Source organism: Ischnura elegans, chromosome 8 (genome assembly GCF_921293095.1).
Source record: "Ischnura elegans chromosome 8, ioIscEleg1.1, whole genome shotgun sequence".
NCBI lineage: Eukaryota > Metazoa > Arthropoda > Insecta > Odonata > Coenagrionidae > Ischnura > Ischnura elegans.
In genome coordinates, this window is record NC_060253.1 from 95253510 (window position 1) to 95275725 (window position 22216).

Consider the following 22216-nt stretch of genomic DNA (forward strand, 5'->3'; position numbering starts at 1 on the left):
TCGAGGAGTTAAAATCCAATGCAATTCCATTACACAACAGAGACCTGAAGACAATTTTTGCCATCTTTAGGAGGTGAAGAAGTTCTACTACGTGGGTAGCAGATTCACTCTTGATTGGCAAATCAAGATGGAAATAGTGAGTAGAATAGCCCAATCAAAGAGGGAATTCCTCAAAAAAAGGAGTCTACAGTTGGGAACATATGTATGTGCTGAAGTAAAGGAGCAAGTCATTTAGATTTCTTGGAGCATGGTGAGGTTTAGACAAAAGCAGCCGAGAAATCAAGATTTGAAGCTTTTGACAAGCTACAGAACATTGGTGAACACAAGTGCCGTAACTAGGACTATGCTTTGGGGGTAATGGGATAGCCTGGGGTGGCGATATCCCATCCCCATTGGGGTAAATTTTTGAAAAATAACATGCCTGGAAATACATTTCACATCATTTTCGCACTAAAAAATTAACTAAGCAGGTGCAGTTATAATATACCAAAACTAGACATTAGTTTTAATGCACTGAATTGTTGAGGCCTTTACTTTGTAGAATTCCATATTTAATGTTTGGAAGGAAATTTCTTAGCTTTTCTACAAAAAACACACTTTATTGCCGACTAGTTTCGGTTACACTGTACCATTTTCAAGACTAGTGATACACATCAGAATTTGCCGGTATATATACTCTGTGGTCGGGTGATTGGAGGGGAAGGGGAGAGGTAAGTGACGGGAATGGTGAAGGAGGGAAGGGATAGGGGAAAAACCAGAGGTAGTTACAAAGAAGAGCGTGGGTTGGCGTCACAAGGATTTTTTGGGGTGTAATAGTGGAATGTCTAGGAGGGGGGAGTGGAAAGGGAAAAGGTGGTCATTAGCAATGGGTTCTTTCCTCTTTACAATTTTTAAAATTTCCAACTGTTCTCTGATGTCCAGCTGTGTTCCTTTTTTGACTCGGTGCAGCAATTCCGGGGTAAAATCCGCTTGGTGGCCTTCCTCCCGAAGATGGGTAGCGAATTGGGACATCCCAGTGTTGTTGTAGTAATCGCGCCGGTGTTCCTCCACTCGTACGGTCAGACTTCTTCCTGTTTGTCCTATGTATTTGGAGTCACAATCACCACACCTTAATTGGTAGACCCCGCTCTTGAGGGCTGAGTCAGTGGGGTGTGGTGATTGTGACTCCAAATACATAGGACAAACAGGAAGAAGTCTGACCGTACGAGTGGAGGAACACCGGCGCGATTACTACAACAACACTGGGATGTCCCAATTCGCTACCCATCTTCGGGAGGAAGGCCACCAAGCGGATTTTACCCCGGAATTGCTGCACCGAGTCAAAAAAGGAACACAGCTGGACATCAGAGAACAGTTGGAAATTTTAAAAATTGTAAAGAGGAAAGAACCCATTGCTAATGACCACCTTTTCCCTTTCCACTCCCCCCTCCTAGACATTCCACTATTACACCCCAAAAAATCCTTGTGACGCCAACCCACGCTCTTCTTTGTAACTACCTCTGGTTTTTCCCCTATCCCTTCCCTCCTTCACCATTCCCGTCACTTACCTCTCCCCTTCCCCTCCAATCACCCGACCACAGAGTATATATACCGGCAAATTCTGATGTGTATCACTAGTCTTGAAAATGGTACAGTGTAACCGAAACTAGTCGGCAATAAAGTGTGTGTTTTTTGTAGAAAAGCTAAGAAATTTCCTTCCAAACATTAAATATTAGTTTTAATATTTTTTTTTATTTCTCTGAAGCTTTGGGGGGGGGGGGGAGCTATCCCCATGGTTAAGCCACTAGTGAACACCAAATGGATAGATCATGGGAGTAATGTGGAAGCTCTAAGAAAAGAAGGAGAGAAGAATAGTCTTTTGAATACCTTGGTTAGAGGGCAGAACATCTAGAGTCCGGCGAATCTTTTACTTAACCTTCTCAATCGAAATCACTTGGCTTCTTGAGAGTCATCTCCCATTCCATGTTTTTGATGGAGAAATGGTCGAAGAGCTCATGATTGTCTACATCAGATCATCAATGTCTTGTGTGTTTTGATGAGTATTAGTGGGTTCCTCACCGGAAGAATGCACAGTCAACGCTTCTGCGCATCTGCTGTATCCTCTTCATATGCGTCCTCTGGCAAATCAGTCATCATTTCAATGATCTCGTCAGGCGTTAACTCTCATCTGCGAACATTACTGGAGTGGTTGCCATTCCAATTCAATATTATAGTAGTTAACAATAGCTCTGGCTGCTATTCATTAAATTTCTTAGGAAGAGGACCCTCACCAGGTTGGGAATGAGGCTCATGAGCCACTTTGTGCACTGGTATTGAATGATAGCATATACTGATACATTGAATAAATTAAAAGTGACGTTCGAAGAATCCTTATGAGAATGAACGTATACCTAAATTTTATCTACAACAAGGAAAATGCCAAAGAGTAGTCAACACTGCTATGAATAACTTAGTATGAGATGGAAAAGTCATTTTTCGGAATAAATAGCTGCTTACTTTTAGCTTGTACTGCCTCATAAAAAAATAGGCAGGGTTGAATGCTACGAAGGCAAAATCATAGAGCAGTAAACTCAAAGTTGCTAAGTTGTCTTGATTGCTCTTACTTACCCAAGACAAATAAACATGAATTCTGCCGCTGTTACATCTGTAAAAATTGCGTTATAGGTTTTAGAACAAGGAAAATAAATGTGTTAAATATTCCACCGAAAAATTGAAAAAATTATGCAATTAGCAATGACATGTTCAGGTCCTAAATATAGTAGTGGTCATTTTGACCGGTTGGCGGTTCAGGGAGGAATGATAAAAATTTCTTAAATCCAGAGTCACCGGTGAAAGAAAAATTTTCTGGTAGTTTCCTTTCATAAAGTAGGAAAAGTCATAAAATGACTTACTTTTATTTGTGCTTATACTTAATCAGAAACTGTTGAAAGTGTTGACAGCAGTCACACTGACCGCTGTGGTGGTTCTAGTGTTAATGCAAAAATGTATTTCAGCAAACGGAAAAGTCAAACATAAAGTGTTTAACTATGTTATATCCACTATATATTTTGCTATTAAATTACTCATATAGGAATTAACTTTTAACTGGGTTAATCTGTATTTTACCGATACAGATATTGTCCTGCACACGGATAACCAAGTAAAGGCCCGGGACAGAATTTGCTTGAAATTACAATGGCAAGCTTCACAAACTATTTGATACCACACTAAGCTCTCATTTTCTTTAAACATGTGTTAAACAGTATTTTCTACCTGAATGACCCTGACTGCTTGCCATGAACAGATATTTTGAACAGTTCTTTTTACTCAACAGGTTCAAAGTGGACAGTTCATCAAAATGAACAGTTTAACCCACCTCTAAAAGATATCCCCCAGAGGGAGCAGGTCTTTAAAGGGGGAGTGCGAGGGGAGAACAAAATTTCCATTTGTTCTTAGTATACAACCTCGGCCCTTTGTCTCCTACGTGCCGGATATCCAGTTCAATATCAGTTAGGTATATTTCTTTTAATTAATGTTTGAGGAAGAGAGACAATGGGTCTTTATTTCCAGTGCACAATGCATGTTCTTTAATGCGCTCTCCAAAATAATATCCTGGCCAATTTAGGTTGTTCACATTTTAATTCATTAACTAAACTTCTTTCAAAAGCAGTTTTTATAATTGGAATTCATAAATTATAGTCAAAAAAGGTGACTCCCCTTTTTCTTGCAGCGTCCTGTAAAGGAGCTCAGTTTATTTTTCTTGGGATACAGTTGTTTCAAAATTCAAAATACTACCATTGCTGTCACTATCTACTGCTACAACATCAGAAAGCTCATTTCTAAACCTGGAGTGTTTCTGTTCTTCCTCCCTACATGGCTGGCATGTTTTCATTCCTGGCACTAATTTCCGAAGAGTCGGGATTTTTCAGGCCTTTTCTGCAAATTCAAGACTTACATTTCTCAGTAATTTTGATATTTTCTTCTTATGGTTCTTAAAAGGATCAAGACATATTTGGTAGGTTTCACACTTTTTCAGATATTATATTCAGTGATGTTTGCAGACATTGGATAGCACTTCACCAGGTACCCCACTTCTGAGAAGTAATAGCTGTTTTTCAAGCGTACTCACAGTCTCAATTTTGTTCAGTCGCACCACTTGTGTGTAGCTTTTTTGTGGCCATCAGATCCAGTTTCTTTTCCAATGCTGCACAATTCAACAATTTGCTCATTTTAAAACCTAGTGGAGACACTAATCTTTTTTAATTTCAAAGTTCACAATGAGCAGCTTCGCCAAACTCATAGCACACACGATTTATGTTCAGGTAAAAATCCACTGATCGTACACACACAATAAACTTGGATACCTATGGAGCACCTTCATGCAAGAAGACTTGGCAGAAGTCTAAAAGTGGTACCCTAGAATCTATTTTGATTAATCATGCCTTCACTGTGATGCATTGTAACAGTTTATTCTTCCTAATGTGGAGGTTGACACCTACAATGCACTTAATTCTGTTATTCCTCTGGGGGATGGAATAACACTGAAAAGTGAGCCTGAATAGGTGGGATTGTACTACCTTCTCAAGTTTGCCATGTGATACAATGCATATGTGAGGCAGGGGAGAAAACAACGTAGCACATGTCAGCATTATCTCTCCCAGTGAAATAGAAATTTAATACTCCAGTGATCATCAGGGAATGTGGGAATTGGTGATAATCTGCTGTATATGCAGAAGTAATGCCATTTGCTCTGTCAGCCCTCCTATCACCAAGGGTCTGGAAGAATGTACTTCTTCTGTGAAAGTGAGGCTGACTGTGTATGACAACACCAGTTCAGCGGGACTCATTTCATCACTTTTTCACAAATCTTAACAAACTCATACATTGTATGTACTTATGATGATCACTGGTTTTTTAGGATTAGTGATTTCTAAACACGAGGAAGAACATGATGTGAAGGTGAAATTTATGCACCCTTATGGCCCTGCCAGATCATTACACTGGCCTTCACAGGAGAGAGAGAAGACGTCTGTTACATACCCATAAGTAACATCATTTGTTCTGTCAGCCCTCCCATCACCATAGGTTCTAGAAGAATGTACTTCTTCAGTGAAAGTGAGGCTGACTTTGTACAACACCAGTTCAGCCGGACTCATTTCACCACTCTTTGAAAGTAAGCTTTATGACTGAAGTGTAATATTTAAAAAAAGTGTTTCCATTTCTCCTCTAATGCACAGTAAGAGTCTAATGTATGTTGATATCATTTTTTCCATAAACTAAACACTTGAAAATAGGTAAATTCCTGGAAAATAGCATCATTTCAGTTTCCTAGCCATTTAGGCTCTTTTCCCCTCAGCTGCCACAAGCCAAGAATTTTTCTAAAAATTTTACGAACAAGAGCCACATTTGCTAAAGCTGCATATTTGGTCTTAGATTTACTGAACATTTTTACAAATATATCCTCATAAAGGCATGGATAAACTGATACAGTATACATATATCCAAAAACCCCCTCTCGGAGACGGAAAAAGAAAGTAAAACCGGAAATACTCATTGTGGTAGTCAAAACACCACCATTTTTATTTCAGTGTATTGGAGCACATATTCACCTTAATTTTAAAAAAAATGGATGAGTTAACAACTCTGCCTTTGGGCAATAATTCTGAAAATATGAAGTTATATTTCTGAGTTAAAAAATTAGGTTAAAATTAACTCCAAAAATCCTGCCCAAACAAGTATACCCTTCGCTCATTCAAAGACCTGTGTCGCTACTCAAAGGTCTTCATTCAACGCAACTATGCTGAGTTCACCCAAAATGTCACCTCATCCATTACCATCAACCCAAGAAAATTTTGGTCCTTTGTAAAACACCACCGCAGTAAACCTAGAATCCCTGAAATAGTTTCTTACGCTAATGCTAATGCTGTTGGAGAAAACAGAGCAATCCTCTTTCTCAAATTCTTCTCTGAATGCATGACGCCCCTCTCTTCCCCACCATTCACCCATGATCACTTCCCTGCACCCATTTCCAGTAACTGCCTCTCTGAAATCCGAACAGACCCGCTTGAAGTTCTTAAATATTTACACAAAATTCCCCTTCAACGTTCACCAGGCCCTGATGGCCTGATCCGATTTGTTCGCAATTGGGCTGAATCACTCTCCATTCCTTTAACTTTGCTTTTAAACCGCTGCTTTTCCCTTGGTATTTTTCCACCATACTGGAAAACTGCTAATTCTTCATTCATAATTCCGGGCCAAAAAATATTGCATCAAACTATATATCCATCTCCTTACTTCCAGTTCTCTCTTATGTTTGTGAAAGAATAATCTTAAATCGACTCTACTACTTCACCTCCCCTCATCTCTCTGATAATCAACATGGTTTTCTTACGGACCGCTCATGCATGACCAACTTATCCATTTTTCAGCATAATGCCATAAACTCCATGAATAATAAATCACAGTTAGACACCATTTTCCTGGATTTTTCCAAAGCTTTTGGCTCTATCAATCATAGCCTCCTCCTATACAAATTAGGTGAATAATTTAAGATTTCTAGTAATTTCAAGTCTCCTGTTTACCTTCCTCAGCAACGAACTCAAAGTGTTATTCTATCTGGTTTATCATCTCCTTGGTCTCCTCTGACATTTGGGGTTCCTCAGGGGAGTGTCCTTGGTCCTTACCTCTTTAACTTGTAAATTGATGATCTTGCCTCTCTGCTACCTTCTTCCCAAGCTCAAACTCTCCTTTATGCTGATGATTGTAAACTGTTCAACGAAATTCAAAAACCTTCCGATTGCCATGACCTACAAGATGCTTTATGTCAGACATTGAATTGGTGTAATGTCTGGAAACTTAAATTAAAGGCAGATAAATGTAGTTGATGTTTATTTCCCTAAAAAAGATCACACATCAATTTGACTACACTGTTTTTAATCACTCTCTGAAACGTGTGTCAACATCTAAGGACCTAGGCATTATCACTGGCGATAAATTAAATTTTTCTACGCACATACAATCCATCAAGTCCAAAGCAATGTCCCTCTTAGGCCTCCAGTACCGTTTTACTGAAATTAAAGACCCCCAAGCACTTAGAACTTTTTTTCCTCTATCATTCTTCCAATTCTTACCTACTCTTGTCCCATCTGGTCTATCTCTTCACAAACCAACCTCTCATCCCTGGACTGTGTCAGCAATTTCTTTGCCAAAATAGTAAAAATAGATTACCACATTTACGCAACATGTCCACTAATGCTATTCTCTCCTCCCTCTTCATCCCTAATCTCACTACCCATAAGCTCACAGCTGATTTAAAACTTATTTATAAGATTCTCAATTCCACCATCAACTGCCCTGCATTGCTCTCTTTTATCAATTTTAAAGTTCCACCCCGCCCTACCCGTTCTTATCCCCTAATCCATATGCCCATTCTGAGACTTTCACTTACTTAACGTTTGTTTTTCTACCGCATTACTTCTGTGTTGAACTCACTCCCTCCACACGTCGACCCCTTTGCACTTCCATTAAAATCCTTCATAATCCTTTCCTTATCCCATCTATCACCGAAGTAGGCTGTGCCTGCAGATTATTGTTGTCCTTTTGTTTTTGTAGATGTAATTATTGTTTTCTACTTGTTATATTGTCTCTTTGTCCTCTAAGTTAAGCATTGTAAACTGGCTACTATAAAATGGCAACTATATGCTGTATGTGGTTCTCTTTCTTTATAATATTTTTTTTTTTTAATTGTTGACATTATTTTGGCTAGCATAGCAATGCAGGGGGGATAAAAGACATTACCATGGAAACTATGTACTTGGGTAGACAAGGGGTCAAAATTTCATTGAAATATATGTAGTGGTTTCTGAGCTATGAATTTTTACCTTGCACCCTGCACTCTGGAATCCCACCACAACCACTTCTGAGCAAACATCTCTAACTTCAACCCCTCATATCTTGCAAACTATGAGAGTGAGGGAGGAAATATTTTTCAAGGGTCATTAGGCAGGTGATAGCAGCTAATGACAAAAATTACCATTGAAATCTAAATCAGTGGGTGTCATTTTGAAAATTTCTGGGTGATTTGACGTGGAATAACCGTAAACCAAAGAATTCATTTAGACCACTCCTCCACAGGCTTTAATACCTTTTTTTTAAACTAGTTGGAATGTGGAGGTTATATTGAGAAGAAGAACTTCAATGTTGTCAGCTTTTGTGAATCATTGCATTTCTTGATGTACTGGCCCTTTTCTATAACAAACTTCTGCTATCTTTGCCAGCTTTTTGAATGATCACATCTTTGGAAGCTTAAGTACATTTAAGAACTGTAAAAACAATTAGTTAACAATAATTTTAATAAATATGTACATTTCAAAGGCATGTTTTCAGAGGAATGTTTTCCAATTGCCTTAACACTAGAACCGCTGAACTTTCCAACCCCACCAAAACCGCAGCATGGGACTTTTTCGTCCCATTGACAAAATACGTTGATCCTGTCATGTTTGAGTACAATTGACGGTTTTTTTGTGGTTTGAGTGAAAAAAACACGTTTTAAGTAATGTTTAATGTTTAAATGTGCTGCAAGGCGAAGCATGTTGGTTGCAAGCTCAGACCTGCAGACGTGCCGGGCAGAGGTGACGCGGCCGGCACTGCGTGAGTAGGCGGCCGGCGTAATGCACAGATTATTCCCTTCTGCGCTTCTAACTCGCAGAATAACGATATCTGTGCATCGATCGCCTTTGAAATAAACTGTTATTATGCTAAGTACAAAATAAGTGTACAAAAAAAACTGAAATTGTATGTTTTCCCCATATGGGACAAAAAAGTCCCATCCCGTAGTTCTAGGTAAATCGTCGTTTTTCTTGCGAACCAAACATCGTAGAATATTTTCGATATGACCAATTGAAAGAGCATAAAAAATGAGTGGAAGTCAATAAATTTCAAAGGCATCAAACCACTAGTACATGAATGGCAAACATTTGCACTAGAACCGCAGATGGGACAAAAAAGACCCATCTGCAGTTCTAGTGTTAACCTATTTATTCATCCTTTATACCATAAGTTATTCACCAAGACAAATTAAAAATTCTAACATTCTATTTTTTCAATGAAATTAGAGTGTGAGTGATATTGGGCAACCTGACAAGTAATACAATAGGGTGGTTTCCTATTATTTTTTTATTGCCTAAATCGAAAGATTATTACTCCTGGAGTACGTATTTCACGCTTTTAGATTTTTAAATGATGATATCTATTTTTCGCGATTAAATGAATAGTGAAAATTTTCAAGCGCGCGAAAACGCGACGCGTAAGTATGAATGCCGGGAAATCTCCCCGTGTGACGTATTTCTGGTTCCCGCTGCCGCCCTGTGAGGTGACCTTGAGGCGAGTTGAGCGCTGATACGACACAGGCTGCTAGCGGGTAGCTGAGTACCCTGCTGGCTGGTAGCGCTTGGCTTAAATAAGGATTATTAATACTTTATCAAATGAAGAAAACTTTCCGACCTTAGCCAGTTTTCTGATTTGTGAATGAAAAACTTTGCTGTTTCTACAATTTGGAACTTTATTTTCCTGACTAGTTTCGATAGTCAGGAAAATAAAGTTCCAAATTGTAGAAACAGCAAAGTTTTTCATTCAAAAATCAGTAAGATGGATTTCTACAACGTGAAGGCCTCTACTATTCAGTGCATTAGCCAGTTTTAATAAGTGATTATTAAGACATGTTTCCCTGAGCTCTGCGCCTCATGCATGCATTGGTAACCTCGAACGATGTATAACTCCTATCTTCTCGTATAGAAACTAGGTCCCTGTGACGTCACGTGGAGTGGCATCGCATGGGCGCCAATCTGGCCCTTTTCAAATGAGGATAAAAATGGACCATTGCCATTCGTCTAAACCGGTATTTCTAAAACGAAATAATTTGTACATTATGAATACAGTAATGGTGGGTAACGAATCACAATCAATGCCTTTCATTTTCTTTGATGAAGGAAACTACCCTATTATCACTTTCAGAAGCAAGAAATCAGGTGACATATTGATGGAAGACAACTAGATTGTGACAGTGATGTTCACTCATGATTAATATTTTTTTCTTCAATCCTTCCTATTATGTCCGTTTTCTTTAGTTGTTCACAATCATAAAAGTTAAGCATGAGGCAAATATGAAATTACTGTGATGTCACATCACCCATGATGCAATTTTGTTGTGTATTTGTGGCTGATAGAATAGTAGGTGATTTTACATTGTGCTTGTAGTTTGCAGTTTTCTTTCCTTCACTATAATATTTTTAAAAGCATTTAAAGACACTCTTGACTTTTTAGGTAAAGACTTGAAGTTTCTATTTTTTTGTAATATAATTGCACACCTGAAAATATACCCTGCGTGCACCTACAAATGGATTGAGATTAAGCCCATACCTACCTAAATAGCAGTCTTATTTACTCACAATTACTGGCTAAATGTCCAGTAGATGGAGTAAAACAGTGTTTTCACGACGTTCAATCATTTGTGAAACATTTTGATAGCACTAAATTATTTTCAATGGAGAATTATCAAATTTTCTACAGCATGACACACGTGAAAGAGACATAAATTTGATGAATCAAGCTCTATTACATTAGTCTTAACGAAACTTGAATATCACTGTTTCAATTAGCCCTCGCTTTTGATGGAACAAATTAGGAGCGTTAATTGCGGAGTGGGTGTACACAAATCCTCTTGGCACTCTAATTAGAAACTTTAAGGAAAAAATTTACATCAACTCATTTTCCTCAGAACAGATTAGTACAGAGATATTTTTGCAACCGAATGTTGATGCACTATTGATATCATTAAATCTTTCAAACACCTAATAGTGTTCTTATGGCATTCTTTCAAATTGCACATACCAACAACTGGACAGTTAGACGAGGAAATAAATAACTCAGTGCTGATATTTTAGCGATATTAATTTCCTCCAATCCCTGAAGTACCATTTCCCACCCACACATTATGGTTCTTAAAATCCCTAAGTGGAAAATATCTCTTGTGTAACACCAATTGCCCATAGCCAAATACGAAGGCATTTTATGAAAAAATATTTTGTCGGCATAAATTAGAACTTCATTAAGAAGGAATTTATTAAAAATTTAAATAAAATTCAATATTAACGCACTTTTCAATAAACAAACAAATTAATCTTCGTCAGCCTCAAGATTGATATGACTCCCAAATTTACCATACAGCTGTGATTTCAAATCAGACATGACATCTTTAAGCTTGCTGCAGTCTTCCTCGAGTTGCTCAATTGTTGATTTGAAGTTTGTCTTGGCTTCTTCCAACGTATTCTAGAAATTAGTTTAACTTAAATTAGCCATTTGTGTCTTTCGTCAACCAATTTCATTCGCCAAAAAAATGAACAGCATGGAAACGAACCTTAGTGCTCTCCAAGTCTTGATAAACAAACACCTCTCCGACAAGGTAAGCAATCTTCTCATCATCATCCATCAGCTCAAGTTCTTCACATGCATCCTCCAAGTTCTTGAGTTCATTCTGAAGAGAATTACCAACATTATAGCAAACCTTCCCGTCAATGTAACTTGAACTTAGGAAACGTCATTCGGAACTAATCATCCCACCTGTTTTGACTTCAATTCCTCCTTCAAATACTCTAACTTCGCGTTGTGTCGGGCGAACTTGTTAATTTTTTGCTGATCCTCGTACGTTATGTGGACATCGGAATCCTGAAACATAGGTTTCATATACAGAACACTGAAGGTCTCTAACTGTAATCATTTGAAATATTATACACGTGTATGGTTACCGGTTGAAATGATCCTTTTGATAATGTTGCTCCTGCTGCTGCCATTTCCAGGTAATTTGCGCGATTATTTCTTTATTATAATCGAAATTTAACAGCGTTGTTTCAAACCTTATTTGGCTGCACTTCCCGTGTGGGCTGGTGTGGGCGATTGAAGCGGCGAGTGAAAGGAATTTTATATCGTCGCTTTGTTGTTTTGAAATTGAACAACGAAATCCGCTTGTTTGGTCTGTTTGTTTTGATGATCGATAAAGGGGATAATTCATTTAAGTTTCCTTTAATTCATTTTTGGATTATGCTTGTGAATATGTGAAATAATTTTTTAGTACTGTCACCACTAAGTATCCAATTCGAGGTTATTAGTACCGTCGAAGTGCTAATCAATTAAATTATCGACCTGTCATGAAGTTGCCCTACACATTCTATTCAAGATTTTGGTGCACAGTGGAGACGTATTCACTCATAATTTTTACTTATAAATACCCATGTGTGTCTGGGTAATGTTAGCAGTGAGTTAGAAATGGCATATGTGTGGAATCTAATTTTTGGCCTCGCCCTGTTGAATGGTAATTTCAAATTGCTCATGTTGCATGGTTAAATGAGCCGATATCTGTTCTTACAAGTGCAAATTCATGCTAAAATCCACTCAGTTTTTTTATGTAAGTTTCTTAAAAATTTTATTTTGCAGTATTCACAGATGCAGTTTTGGGATCAAGGGTTTTGGAGTTGAGTGACAGGTAAGCCTTTCTAAGTCCATTAATAAACTTTAATGTATTATGTTATATTTTATATTAATGAGGTGAATGAAATGGTTATGTGGAATATTAAAGTCTTTAGCCTGAAATTATTGTGGAATGAAAGCCATAAAATCTCAATTCCTCTTAGGATATTGTATGGGATGAAGGCATGTAAGGTATCTTTGACTGATAAAAATCGAATGTAGAAAATATCTCCCAAAATTTATCTCTTACAGTTAAAGATACAGCTGCAGTTGACCTAGTCATTGAGAGTAGCTATAGCTCTGCGAGCCGCATAAATTTTCTCAGCGTTCTCTTTTTCAAGATAAATATAGCCCCAACATTTATATATTATTTAGTTATTATTTCTTTTCTATAAAAAGTGTTGAATTCATTTTATATCTACTTCTTGTTCATTCTCTACCATGAAGCCTTCTATCTTCTTTACAGATTTCTGGAAATACGGAAGGATGGGCAGTGGCTTGTTATGGTAAATATCTTAGTCTTATGGTTTCTTCATGTGATCTGCATTGATTGATTTGGTTAGATCAATTTCTAATGTCTTCGTGCTTGTGTTATATTTCTTTCCTTTTATCTTTTCCCCCTGCAGTTTTATGCACCTTGGTGTGCTCATTGTAAGAGATTGGAGCCCATTTGGGCTCATGTCGCTCAATCATTGCATAATACCAACATCAGGGTTGGAAGAGTGGATTGTACAAGGTTCACCAGTATGGCATCTGAGTTTGGTGTATCAGGATTTCCCACCATTATGTTGTAAGTTCTATACTTCAGTCAATATTTTCCATTGAAAGCTCATTACCTGGCTAACTATTAATGAAACTCACATTTTCCATGCACCTGTATCATATACCAAGTTCTATGCTAATTACTAAAAATTATTTAGCTGTGCCCCAGGCATTGTAAATATTTTTGCTGTAGTATTGATGCATCTGTCTCGATTCTAATACATTTTATATTCTTTATTTTAACCCTTAATTTTTAGCCTCAAAGGTGAGCGGAAGTATGTCTTCAAGGCTGACCGAACCAAAGAAGAAATTGTTAATTTTGCCATAAGGATGTCAGGACCACCAGTTCAACAAATCACACGCCCAGAAAGCATTGATAATTTGAAAGCCTCCAATCCCTTGTTTTTTGTTTATGTAGGTAATCCACATGGACCTTTATGGGTAAGTAATTTGCAAACTTATTATATTTACATGTTGTGATAAACTTATTGGGATTTTAAGCATTTCCTGTTAAAATAATGATAAATGGAGATTGAATGAGTATTTACTAATGGTCTTAGAATTTCATTCATTACTTTATTTTTTGTTATTTTGAAATTTGAGTTATCTCCATATAATCATGGCAATCCAATAGCTATATACCAACTAAAACTGGCTCTTTTCCAATTAGCATTTTGTGTGTATTTTCCCTTGCAGCTTTCCTCCCCTCCTTACCTTATTTCCCTTAAGTGTAAGTCAGGTTCGTTTTGTCTGCTTTGTTTCCTGGCTGAAGTTACATGTTTGGATGCCGGCAAACAAAATCTAAAGGCCTGTTTACACCATACGATAACACGTATGAGTTAATGTACGTTTGCGTGAATGATTTTTGTGGACCGGAAGGGAACATGTACGAATGCATGAACCAAATTAGAACAGGTTCTATTTTCTGTGCATGCAATCGCACAAGTTGGGTGGTGACACGGTGCATTTTGGCGTTCATTCTCGCGTTCATACATTTAGACATTAACCCGTATGTGTTAATGTACCGTGTAAACAGGCCTTAATGATTTACTGCACCTTCCATTAACTTAGCTAATGAATGCATGTTCATGTTAGGATAATGAAATACATTGTGGTTCCACATAAATTTATTCCTGTAAGACCCAGGTTTCATTGTGGCACATCATTGTCAAAGGACGAGTAAAATAAATGTATTTGATGAGGGAGGTTTTCATACTAAAAAAGTTGGAAAGGTTGGTTGGAAAAGTTGAAAAGGAGGTTGGAAATATTTGAGTTCTGATGAGGTTAGAGGATTTAGGACAGAAATTATGAAATGTAACTGTAGAAAAAAATGGAGTGTCAGAAGATAGGTGCCCATAGGCTAGTTAATGGTCTACTTTGCAGATGTGTGGTGGATAGTTGCCTCATGGGAAAAAAATTGGTAGGGGGACGGCTGAAGCCCCCAAGCTACCTGGTCATGTATCTAGCGGGTGAAATGCATTCCTGCACTATGGATTGAGATGGTGAAATGGCAAGTTAAGATCAGTAATGGGAAATATTAGGTTTGATAACACAACTTGTAGACTCAAGAATTTAATGTGACCTTAATCTGAGAGGCTCTTTGGGGCTCAGCTATATGTTGTCATCTGAGTGTTTATAGGAAAGTCGCATTCTGAGGAACTTTAACTCCCCTCACCCTCACTTGCTATGGCCCCACCCCTCACCCTCTACTGAGTAAAGAAGGGCTTGTAACTGCTGATCAGAAGCTCTCATAGTGTGTGAAATTTTGAGAAAATTAACGGAGCAATCAGGCTCTGATGGATTTCCATCATACCATTCATCCATTCCAACTTATTTTGTGAGGTACATGGCAACAATGAATAACCTTCCACAATTCGAAATGATGGGAAAGCCTGCGATCATTCTTCAATGAAATACCTTGCTCTTGTGTGCATAATTTCTTGCTCTGAAATCCAGCCAGTGTGTTTCCAACAGTTCCCTGGATGAGTTGATTTGTAGAACATGCATGTAGTTGCTGGACCATTGGGGACTGTAGTTCTCCCCTATGGTTAAGTCTTGTTTTCTAATCAAATGTATTAATGTGAGTCCCATCGTCTGTCCTCAATAATTGCTTCCATTCCAATGTTTGATGGTAAAATTCTCTTGATTGGTGTTTCTTGAAAGTATAAGTAATCGTTCTAGATTTAAAGTTGTGGAATTTTGTTTTATTCTTAAGAAAAGAACTTTTTTCGAGCCACTCTCATAATTTATAAATAATAAGTTTATCGGTCAATTTACAAAAGTATAGATTTCAACTTTTTCCTAAGTTTTTTTTTAGTATGAGTGTGATGGAAAATGACACTAAAATTAACACTTGTAGATGTCTGAAGGCAAGAAATTCCAAATGTCTATTGCAATACAAAAGATTAATGTCTCAGAAATCAGTTTTTCAGTTGACATAGGCAATACTCTATGGTAGAATAAGTGTTAACTCGTCATGTACATATTAACTGTTTTTCTGTACCGTTAAGGGCCTAGAAATTTGAAAATGTGGGTTTTACGGCTGAAAGGTTGCACTTCCTGACAAAGTGATGAAGGTCCATTGAAAGGAGAGTTGTTTAGGCTATTTTTTTTTGTCCTCTCATTATAAACCTTCATTGTTTACAGGCCTTAGCTATGGCTCAACGGGTAGTTTGATGCGGGAAGTTGCTTTAGTTTCTCTTTTTGTGATTTATTACCTCCATTTCACAAACCCTCAACAATTGCCCACCGAATCAAATCCACTCATCTAGTAGCCTTAGTAGTACTAGATGAGTGGATTTTATTCGGTGGGCAATTGTTGAGTGTTTGTGCAGTGGAGGTATCCATATACTAAAATTTAGTGCTCCTTCGGAGCAGTTGGACATTCCTTTTAAAATCACTGATTAAAAAATAAGTGTGGGAGTAACTAAAATAATATTACTAATGTTTAACTTATTGTTAGTTGAAGCATGGAATCAAACATATGCTATTAATGTATTTACCAATGTGCAAAATGAGTTATTTCTCTCTATTAAATTCTTTTTTAGGAATCTTTCTATTCTGTAGCAGAAAAATTCCAGCCTTATGGCTTTTTCTATGCAGTTTCCGAGGAAATAGCCAGAAAGGTAATCAATCATTTCTTCTCATGTAACTTTATTTCCAATTTCCTGGGTACAATGTTTTTTAAGTAATTTCTTAGAATCATGCTGTTAACTCTGCTGGACTACAGGTACATGTTAGTGAATAAATGGGATTTAAATGAACTCAGATATTTATTGTGATAAAATCACCAATATGAGCACTGATTGCACTCACTGATGATCGGAAAAAATGCAGGGGGTTTAATGGGCCTTCTCAGCTGAAAGGTGGTGTGTGCAAGTGCTATGATCTATTTCAAATATCTTTGCGATGTGCATTTCGTGCAAGCTCGGAATGTTTCAAGCGGCATCGAAGAAGGAGGTGGGACGAGCAACTCTATGGATGTGCAATGAGTAGGGGTGGCATTAGAAACTAAACAAAAGTCAAAAACAGTAAAATTTCAATACTTTTGTTCCCGGAAGCGAAATGTAGGAACAAAACGAAATGGATTTAAACCCGGGGAGCTAAACTCAGGGTCGGTCCAAAGGGACCACGCGCTTCACCTTCGAAGAGTTTAGTTTCGACCCACACACCGAGTATGAAGTATGGTTGAATAAAGTAGAGGTTCAGCCTACCGCCATTATATGCATGGGACACTCATATTCTTACCACTATCAGGAGAACGGTCAATGCAAACTGGCCAATATATTTTTAAGCTCAATGTTTTAACCTCTCTACACGTATGTCAAACATAATGGGTCGAAAATATTCCCTCTTATCCCTCTCCACTCAACTTCTGGGATTGAAACTTAACTATGAGCAGCAGAGTTTCGATTAATTTAGTTTCATTCCTGGGAGTAAAGTGTCGTCCCAGGTCGAAACTAAACTCCTAGGTGATTTTAATTTCATGTAAACATTTTCGTTTTTTTTTTTTTCGTTTCACTTGCCATCCCTGGCAATGGGGAGAGAGAGGCAGGCATCGCTGTGTTACAAACATGCACCTATAGCACTTTTTGTCAATTGTCCTCTTCATCATTATGGCATCTCTTGTACCCCTTCTTTGTGTGATGCCAAATTTTTCCTTACCTACGTTCTTTGTCAGTACTATTTGAAGTCTCAGGTTCAGAATTCTCAACAATATTTTATCCACAGGCAAAACCAGACTGATTATTCTGGGCTCCTCTTTCTTTCTGGTGCCTTCCTTTTTCAGAATTGAATTCATTATTGTCTTTGCAAAGTCTGGTGGCATCATATATTTTGTTACTTAACTCTACTTTTTTGCCCCTCCTCTTATTAGACCTCAAAAATTCAAAAGGAAGCTCTTTTTTTCCAATTCTTTTCCATTGTTCATGTTTTTCATTGCTTTTTTATCACATATTTCAGAATTTTGGGTCCTTTCATGTTCTGCTTCCTCCAACTCAATATCGCTATTGAATAAATCCATCTTCACTCTTGTCTCACACTGGTCTTCCGTTCACTCTCTCCATCTTTCCCTTATTTCTTAGTCCGAACAGATGTGTTTTCTACATCTGCTCTTAATCAAACTCATTTTACTTTTTCCCTTAATTATCTTGTGTATTTGCATATTATACCAATTAATTTTTTATTGCAGCATGTTAAACTTAAAAGTGCCCCTGTGGTGTTCGTCTACAAGGAAAATATGTTCTACTTTTTTGATGGTAAGCTTCATTCTTTGTTATTTCCTAGCATAAGATTTAGCTTTTCTTCAAATTTTTCTCATTAGCCATCTATATATTAAATGTCGCTGGATATGATACAATATGCATATTTGTTGCCCTTACTTAAAAGACGTTTTTAATTGGACTCATGTCAAAAGTAAACTCTTTTGTAACAAATTAGCTGTTGGAATTATAATTCAGTTGGCCTCGGGTAGTTCATGTTTATTGGCTTTTTTCTTCATAAGTTTCTGTTTTTACCCCTTTATTGTACCTCAGGAGATGATTTTAAATTGAGTAGAGTTGCTAGAGGTTTGGAAGATAAATCAAGTTCCGGAGAAAATGAAGAGGAATTAAAAGGGGACAGCTTATTGAACAACACTCTACATGAATGGGTCAACAAGGAGAGATTTGAAACATTTTTGAAAGTTACAAGAGGTAACATCAATCAAGTATTGCAGACTGGGAAATATCTTGTTTTGGCTGTCCTCCAAGAAAATAAACTTCAAGATATTCCTTCGGATATGATACAGTATGTATGTTTTCATCTTTCTGCAATGTGAGCTTTGAGCTGCTAACTAACTAGTTCTTACAATGAAATGAATATGAATTGTAAATGAAAATTATACTTTGGTATCATGCCAGGGTGGGTCGGTTCCAATTCTGTTTTTTTACGAGAAATGGTTCTCCATCCCAGTAATGGGTTCAGTCTCTTAATCAAGAATTTCATTTTTATTGTTTTATTTTCAAAATCTACCTATAATGTTCTTGTTGGTATTTTGGAAAGTATTTTTATGAATGTATATTTAGCTATTGCACTAGTGACTGGTTCCATAGCATCATTCTGTTTAACATGGTTTTTTTTTTAAATTATACTCAAGAAAAGTTTTCATACTGGATCATTGGAAAATAATGTCTGTTCCTATTATTTTTGCCTTCAGTTCAGATTGTTGTTATAAGCTTTAGGTCCAGACAAACGGAGAACCAAGGAAATAAAGAAACCCACCTTTACTAAGTTCTTAAAATATTACACATATTATATTTCATGGAATACCTAAGTGTCATAGATCTTAAAACATCTTGAAATTCAAATTACTTATTGTAACATATTTTATTTTGACTGTCATCCAATTGCCATACTCTGTCAGTGTAATCCACTCTTAACTTTCAGGTTTCGTGACATGGTAGAGTCAGTAATCAGAGAAAACAGGGATAGATATCACGAGTAAGTTTTGTTGGTATTTTGATATTAGGACAAATACCTTCTTATCTTGTATGATAGAGTTGAAATTGTGCCTTTTATTTTAATTCCTTTTGGTTATTTTTACACAGATTCTATAAATGTTACTTCACTCCAAGTTATATATTTTGTTGGTAAAGTAGTGAAGTTTCATCATGTATTTATCATCTATTTACAGAACATTCCAGTTTGGCTGGGTTGGAAGTCCTGATCTGGCTAATTCCATTGCAATGACAGTCTTGCCTTTGCCAAATCTTTTGGTTATAAACTCAACGACAAATCATCATCACCTACCTAGTGTGGAGGCTTCATCTCTTTCTCCAGAATCACTGGCTGCCTTTTTAGATGAAATTCTCAATCACTCAGTACCGGTTAGTAATATACTATCATGTAACAATGCATGTGTAGTTTATTATCACCGGAACTAGATGTGAAAATTTATTTTATTAGTCTTTTGACTGGTGATAGATGCGTTTTGGGAAATATTCTAACAATTTCCTCGTAAACTAGAATCATTGTAGGCCAAAGAATTGAAACTTTTTATTTATTGCAAAACCATACCATTACCATCTTTTATCATGCTGTAAAATACAAAGATACGTATGAACCATAGAGATATGTTTTAAATTATTGCTAAAAATGTCTCAATCAAGTTTTAATCAGTTTCTAGCTTCATCAATAGGATTATGTATATTTTTTTCCCTATTTTTACTTCTGTATAGCAAAACATTTTTTTAAACTTTTTCATGTATGCAATGTTATATACATACTTTTCAATGCTGTCTCAATGATAGCTATTATGGTTTGTTATGTGCAAATATCCATTGAATCTCATGTGGGTGCACGATCACCTCAATCTTCAATGAGTAATTTCTCATTTACATTTGATCAGTTTGAATGCTATTAATTTATTATTTATTGAATGAAGTCATACTGTTGCTATGCTATTCTTGGTTGGAATTTATGTCTTGAATGAAATTAATCCTGCATATTTATGCCGCAAATGTAGACACGGGATTGATTGTTGATGAAAGACAGTGCTACAAATAGATGATTCCTCCACCTCAAGCAAGTTAATTTTCTTGGCTGTATATGTCTGTGCAGCCTTTGCACCATTTGCACAATAAGCTGTGTGTAAATGGAATTTTATAGTTCCTGTAGATTCCTCATTGGCAGGGTACTCGTTGCCATTCTGAGCTGGATGGCTGGAGATCATGAGAGGGGGTTGTCAACAGTCCCATGTCTGCATTCGTGATTTATGATTAATTGTCATTTTTTTAAATTGGAGCTAAGTTGAATTTGAACATTATCTTTAGGCTTATGGAGGAAACACACTTCCAACAAGGCTGTATCGAACTTACTTTGAAGCACGTACCTCTCTTGCTGAAATGTGGCAAGGTAATCCTGTGTTAACAGCTGTGTTGTTTGGCCTTCCACTTGGTTTCCTCAGCCTTATTTGCTACTCAGTTTGCTGTGCTGACATTATGGATGCAAACGAAGAAGAGGAAGAAGAGGAGGACGGTTAGTAATGCTTTGTGTTCAAGTCACTGGAATAGCTAATATGTATTTGATTCCTATCAAATGTGTGACCATAATTTTTATCTTTTTTTCAGAAGGATCTCATGAAAAGAGAGAGTGATTTGAGGATATAGCTGTTGTGTTGTATCATGCATCCTCATTCATAATGAACTATATTGTGTATTAAAAACTTGTTTATGAAATTATAAATTTTAAGAAAATATTGCATTTTGCGTTATGATATCTAGTTGTATGTAAATAATTTGCCTCAGTCATTTGTTAGCCTTAACAATGTTCCAGAGTCTTAAAATATTAAATTTTGTTAATTGTCTGAGTGTGAATGGTGTATACATTGTGCTAAATTTTAGACCTCTACTCTTGAATTCCAAAGCTGAATTAAACTCTGTTTGGAGCTTTAATTTCTAGTCAATCATGTCCATTTGTGTGCTTAGATGTTTAATTTATCAAATTTATCTAGAGGTAAGTACGTAATTGATAGATGTGTATGTTGTTATTGATATTTAATTTTATATTTACTAGACATGATATGAAAATTTTGCATTTCATGAATAAAATGGGCTATGCAAAAGTTGATAAATTAATTGCTTTCATTTTGTTTAATGCTAACTTTGCACTCAAGATGAAAAAATGATTTCACTCTTATGGTGTAACATATTTCCACCATTGGGAGAAACTTACTTTTTGTTATGCATGAGGTTAGCCCCTTATACGATTTTGATTTGCCATTTCCTTTTTAAATTACTTTAACTGTGCATTGGACTTTTGAATTTTGAGGAAGAGAAAGTGGCCATTCTGATTTGTGCTTGGAAATTTTCTGTAATGACTTAAATTACCTTTGTATACTCTACAAACATCATTACATATAAAGCACGTAAGTTTAGCTGGAATGGGTGAGTTTGGGGAGTGTTGGCTTCCCACACCTGACACACATGGGTGAGCTTGGGGTCAAATCCCAACCGTGGCAGAGAATTTTCAGAGACTGCCCAATCCTTACTTGAATGATGTTTAGAGTTAGACCGTTCAAGTGCAACATCCCATCCGTCAGATGGGACGTTAAGCCATGGTCTTCTTGGCACCTTTCATTAACATGTTTCGAACGGATGGCGAGTATTCTCGTCATTTTTTTCCCAAATGTTCCGGATGGATGACGAAGATTCTCTTCATTTAGGCGCGTCAACCTAAACAATTTTAAAGCGTACAATTCGTATTCGTTAGTATGTTTTCAGTTGTTGTTCATTATTCATAATGAATTGATGAATCATAACGTTTGATTGGGTAAAGTTATATTCTAAACATTAGCTTACCCAGGTACGCAATGTGTTAAGAGCAGGCTAATTCCGATGCCGGATTTCTCTCCACCCTTCCCTCCCTACCCTTCCCTGATGGTGCAAATAACCTCAGCTGTCTGTCGCCTGCTCCAAAT

General features: G+C 36.9%; 2 protein-coding genes across 3 annotated transcripts; one reads left to right on the forward strand and one right to left on the reverse strand.

Moving 5' to 3' along the window:
• Positions 1–11068: 11068 nt before the first annotated feature.
• Positions 11069–11934, reverse strand: LOC124163489 (prefoldin subunit 4). The gene is made up of 4 exons (XM_046540433.1): positions 11781–11934; positions 11596–11700; positions 11393–11509; positions 11069–11304 (listed from the first exon to the last, which is right to left on the reverse strand). The coding sequence occupies exons 1-4, from the start codon at positions 11823–11825 to the stop codon at positions 11152–11154; spliced, it is 420 nt and encodes a 139-aa protein (XP_046396389.1). The 5' UTR covers positions 11826–11934; the 3' UTR covers positions 11069–11151.
• A 70-nt stretch (positions 11935–12004) lies between these two features.
• Positions 12005–21191, forward strand: LOC124163488 (protein disulfide-isomerase TMX3). 2 transcript variants are annotated; one of them, XM_046540432.1, is made up of 12 exons: positions 12005–12343; positions 12466–12514; positions 12965–13004; positions 13125–13288; positions 13518–13701; positions 16308–16385; positions 17951–18017; positions 18294–18546; positions 19186–19239; positions 19433–19625; positions 20571–20775; positions 20871–21191. In XM_046540432.1, the coding sequence occupies exons 1-12, from the start codon at positions 12298–12300 to the stop codon at positions 20891–20893; spliced, it is 1356 nt and encodes a 451-aa protein (XP_046396388.1). In that variant the 5' UTR covers positions 12005–12297; the 3' UTR covers positions 20894–21191. The 2 variants fall into 2 exon arrangements, with proteins under 2 accessions (XP_046396388.1, XP_046396387.1); XM_046540431.1 differs by having other exon boundaries at positions 12007–12343; positions 20868–21191.
• Positions 21192–22216: the final 1025 nt, after the last annotated feature.

Bases quoted from the DNA above. Each gene is read 5' to 3' on its own strand.
- LOC124163488 (XM_046540431.1), top strand. From the start codon at position 12,298: ATGGCATATGTGTGGAATCTAATTTTTGGCCTCGCCCTGTTGAATG. The intron at 13,289-13,517 runs GTAAGTTCTATA...CTTAATTTTTAG, and splicing joins GGATTTCCCACCATTATGTT to CCTCAAAGGTGAGCGGAAGT. The intron at 16,386-17,950 runs GTAATCAATCAT...TTTTTATTGCAG, and splicing joins CCGAGGAAATAGCCAGAAAG to CATGTTAAACTTAAAAGTGC.
- LOC124163489 (XM_046540433.1), bottom strand. From the start codon at position 11,825: ATGGCAGCAGCAGGAGCAACATTATCAAAAGGATCATTTCAACCG. The intron at 11,510-11,595 runs GTGGGATGATTA...AATTCTCTTCAG, and splicing joins AGGAATTGAAGTCAAAACAG to AATGAACTCAAGAACTTGGA. The intron at 11,305-11,392 runs GTTCGTTTCCAT...ACTAATTTCTAG, and splicing joins AAGACTTGGAGAGCACTAAG to AATACGTTGGAAGAAGCCAA.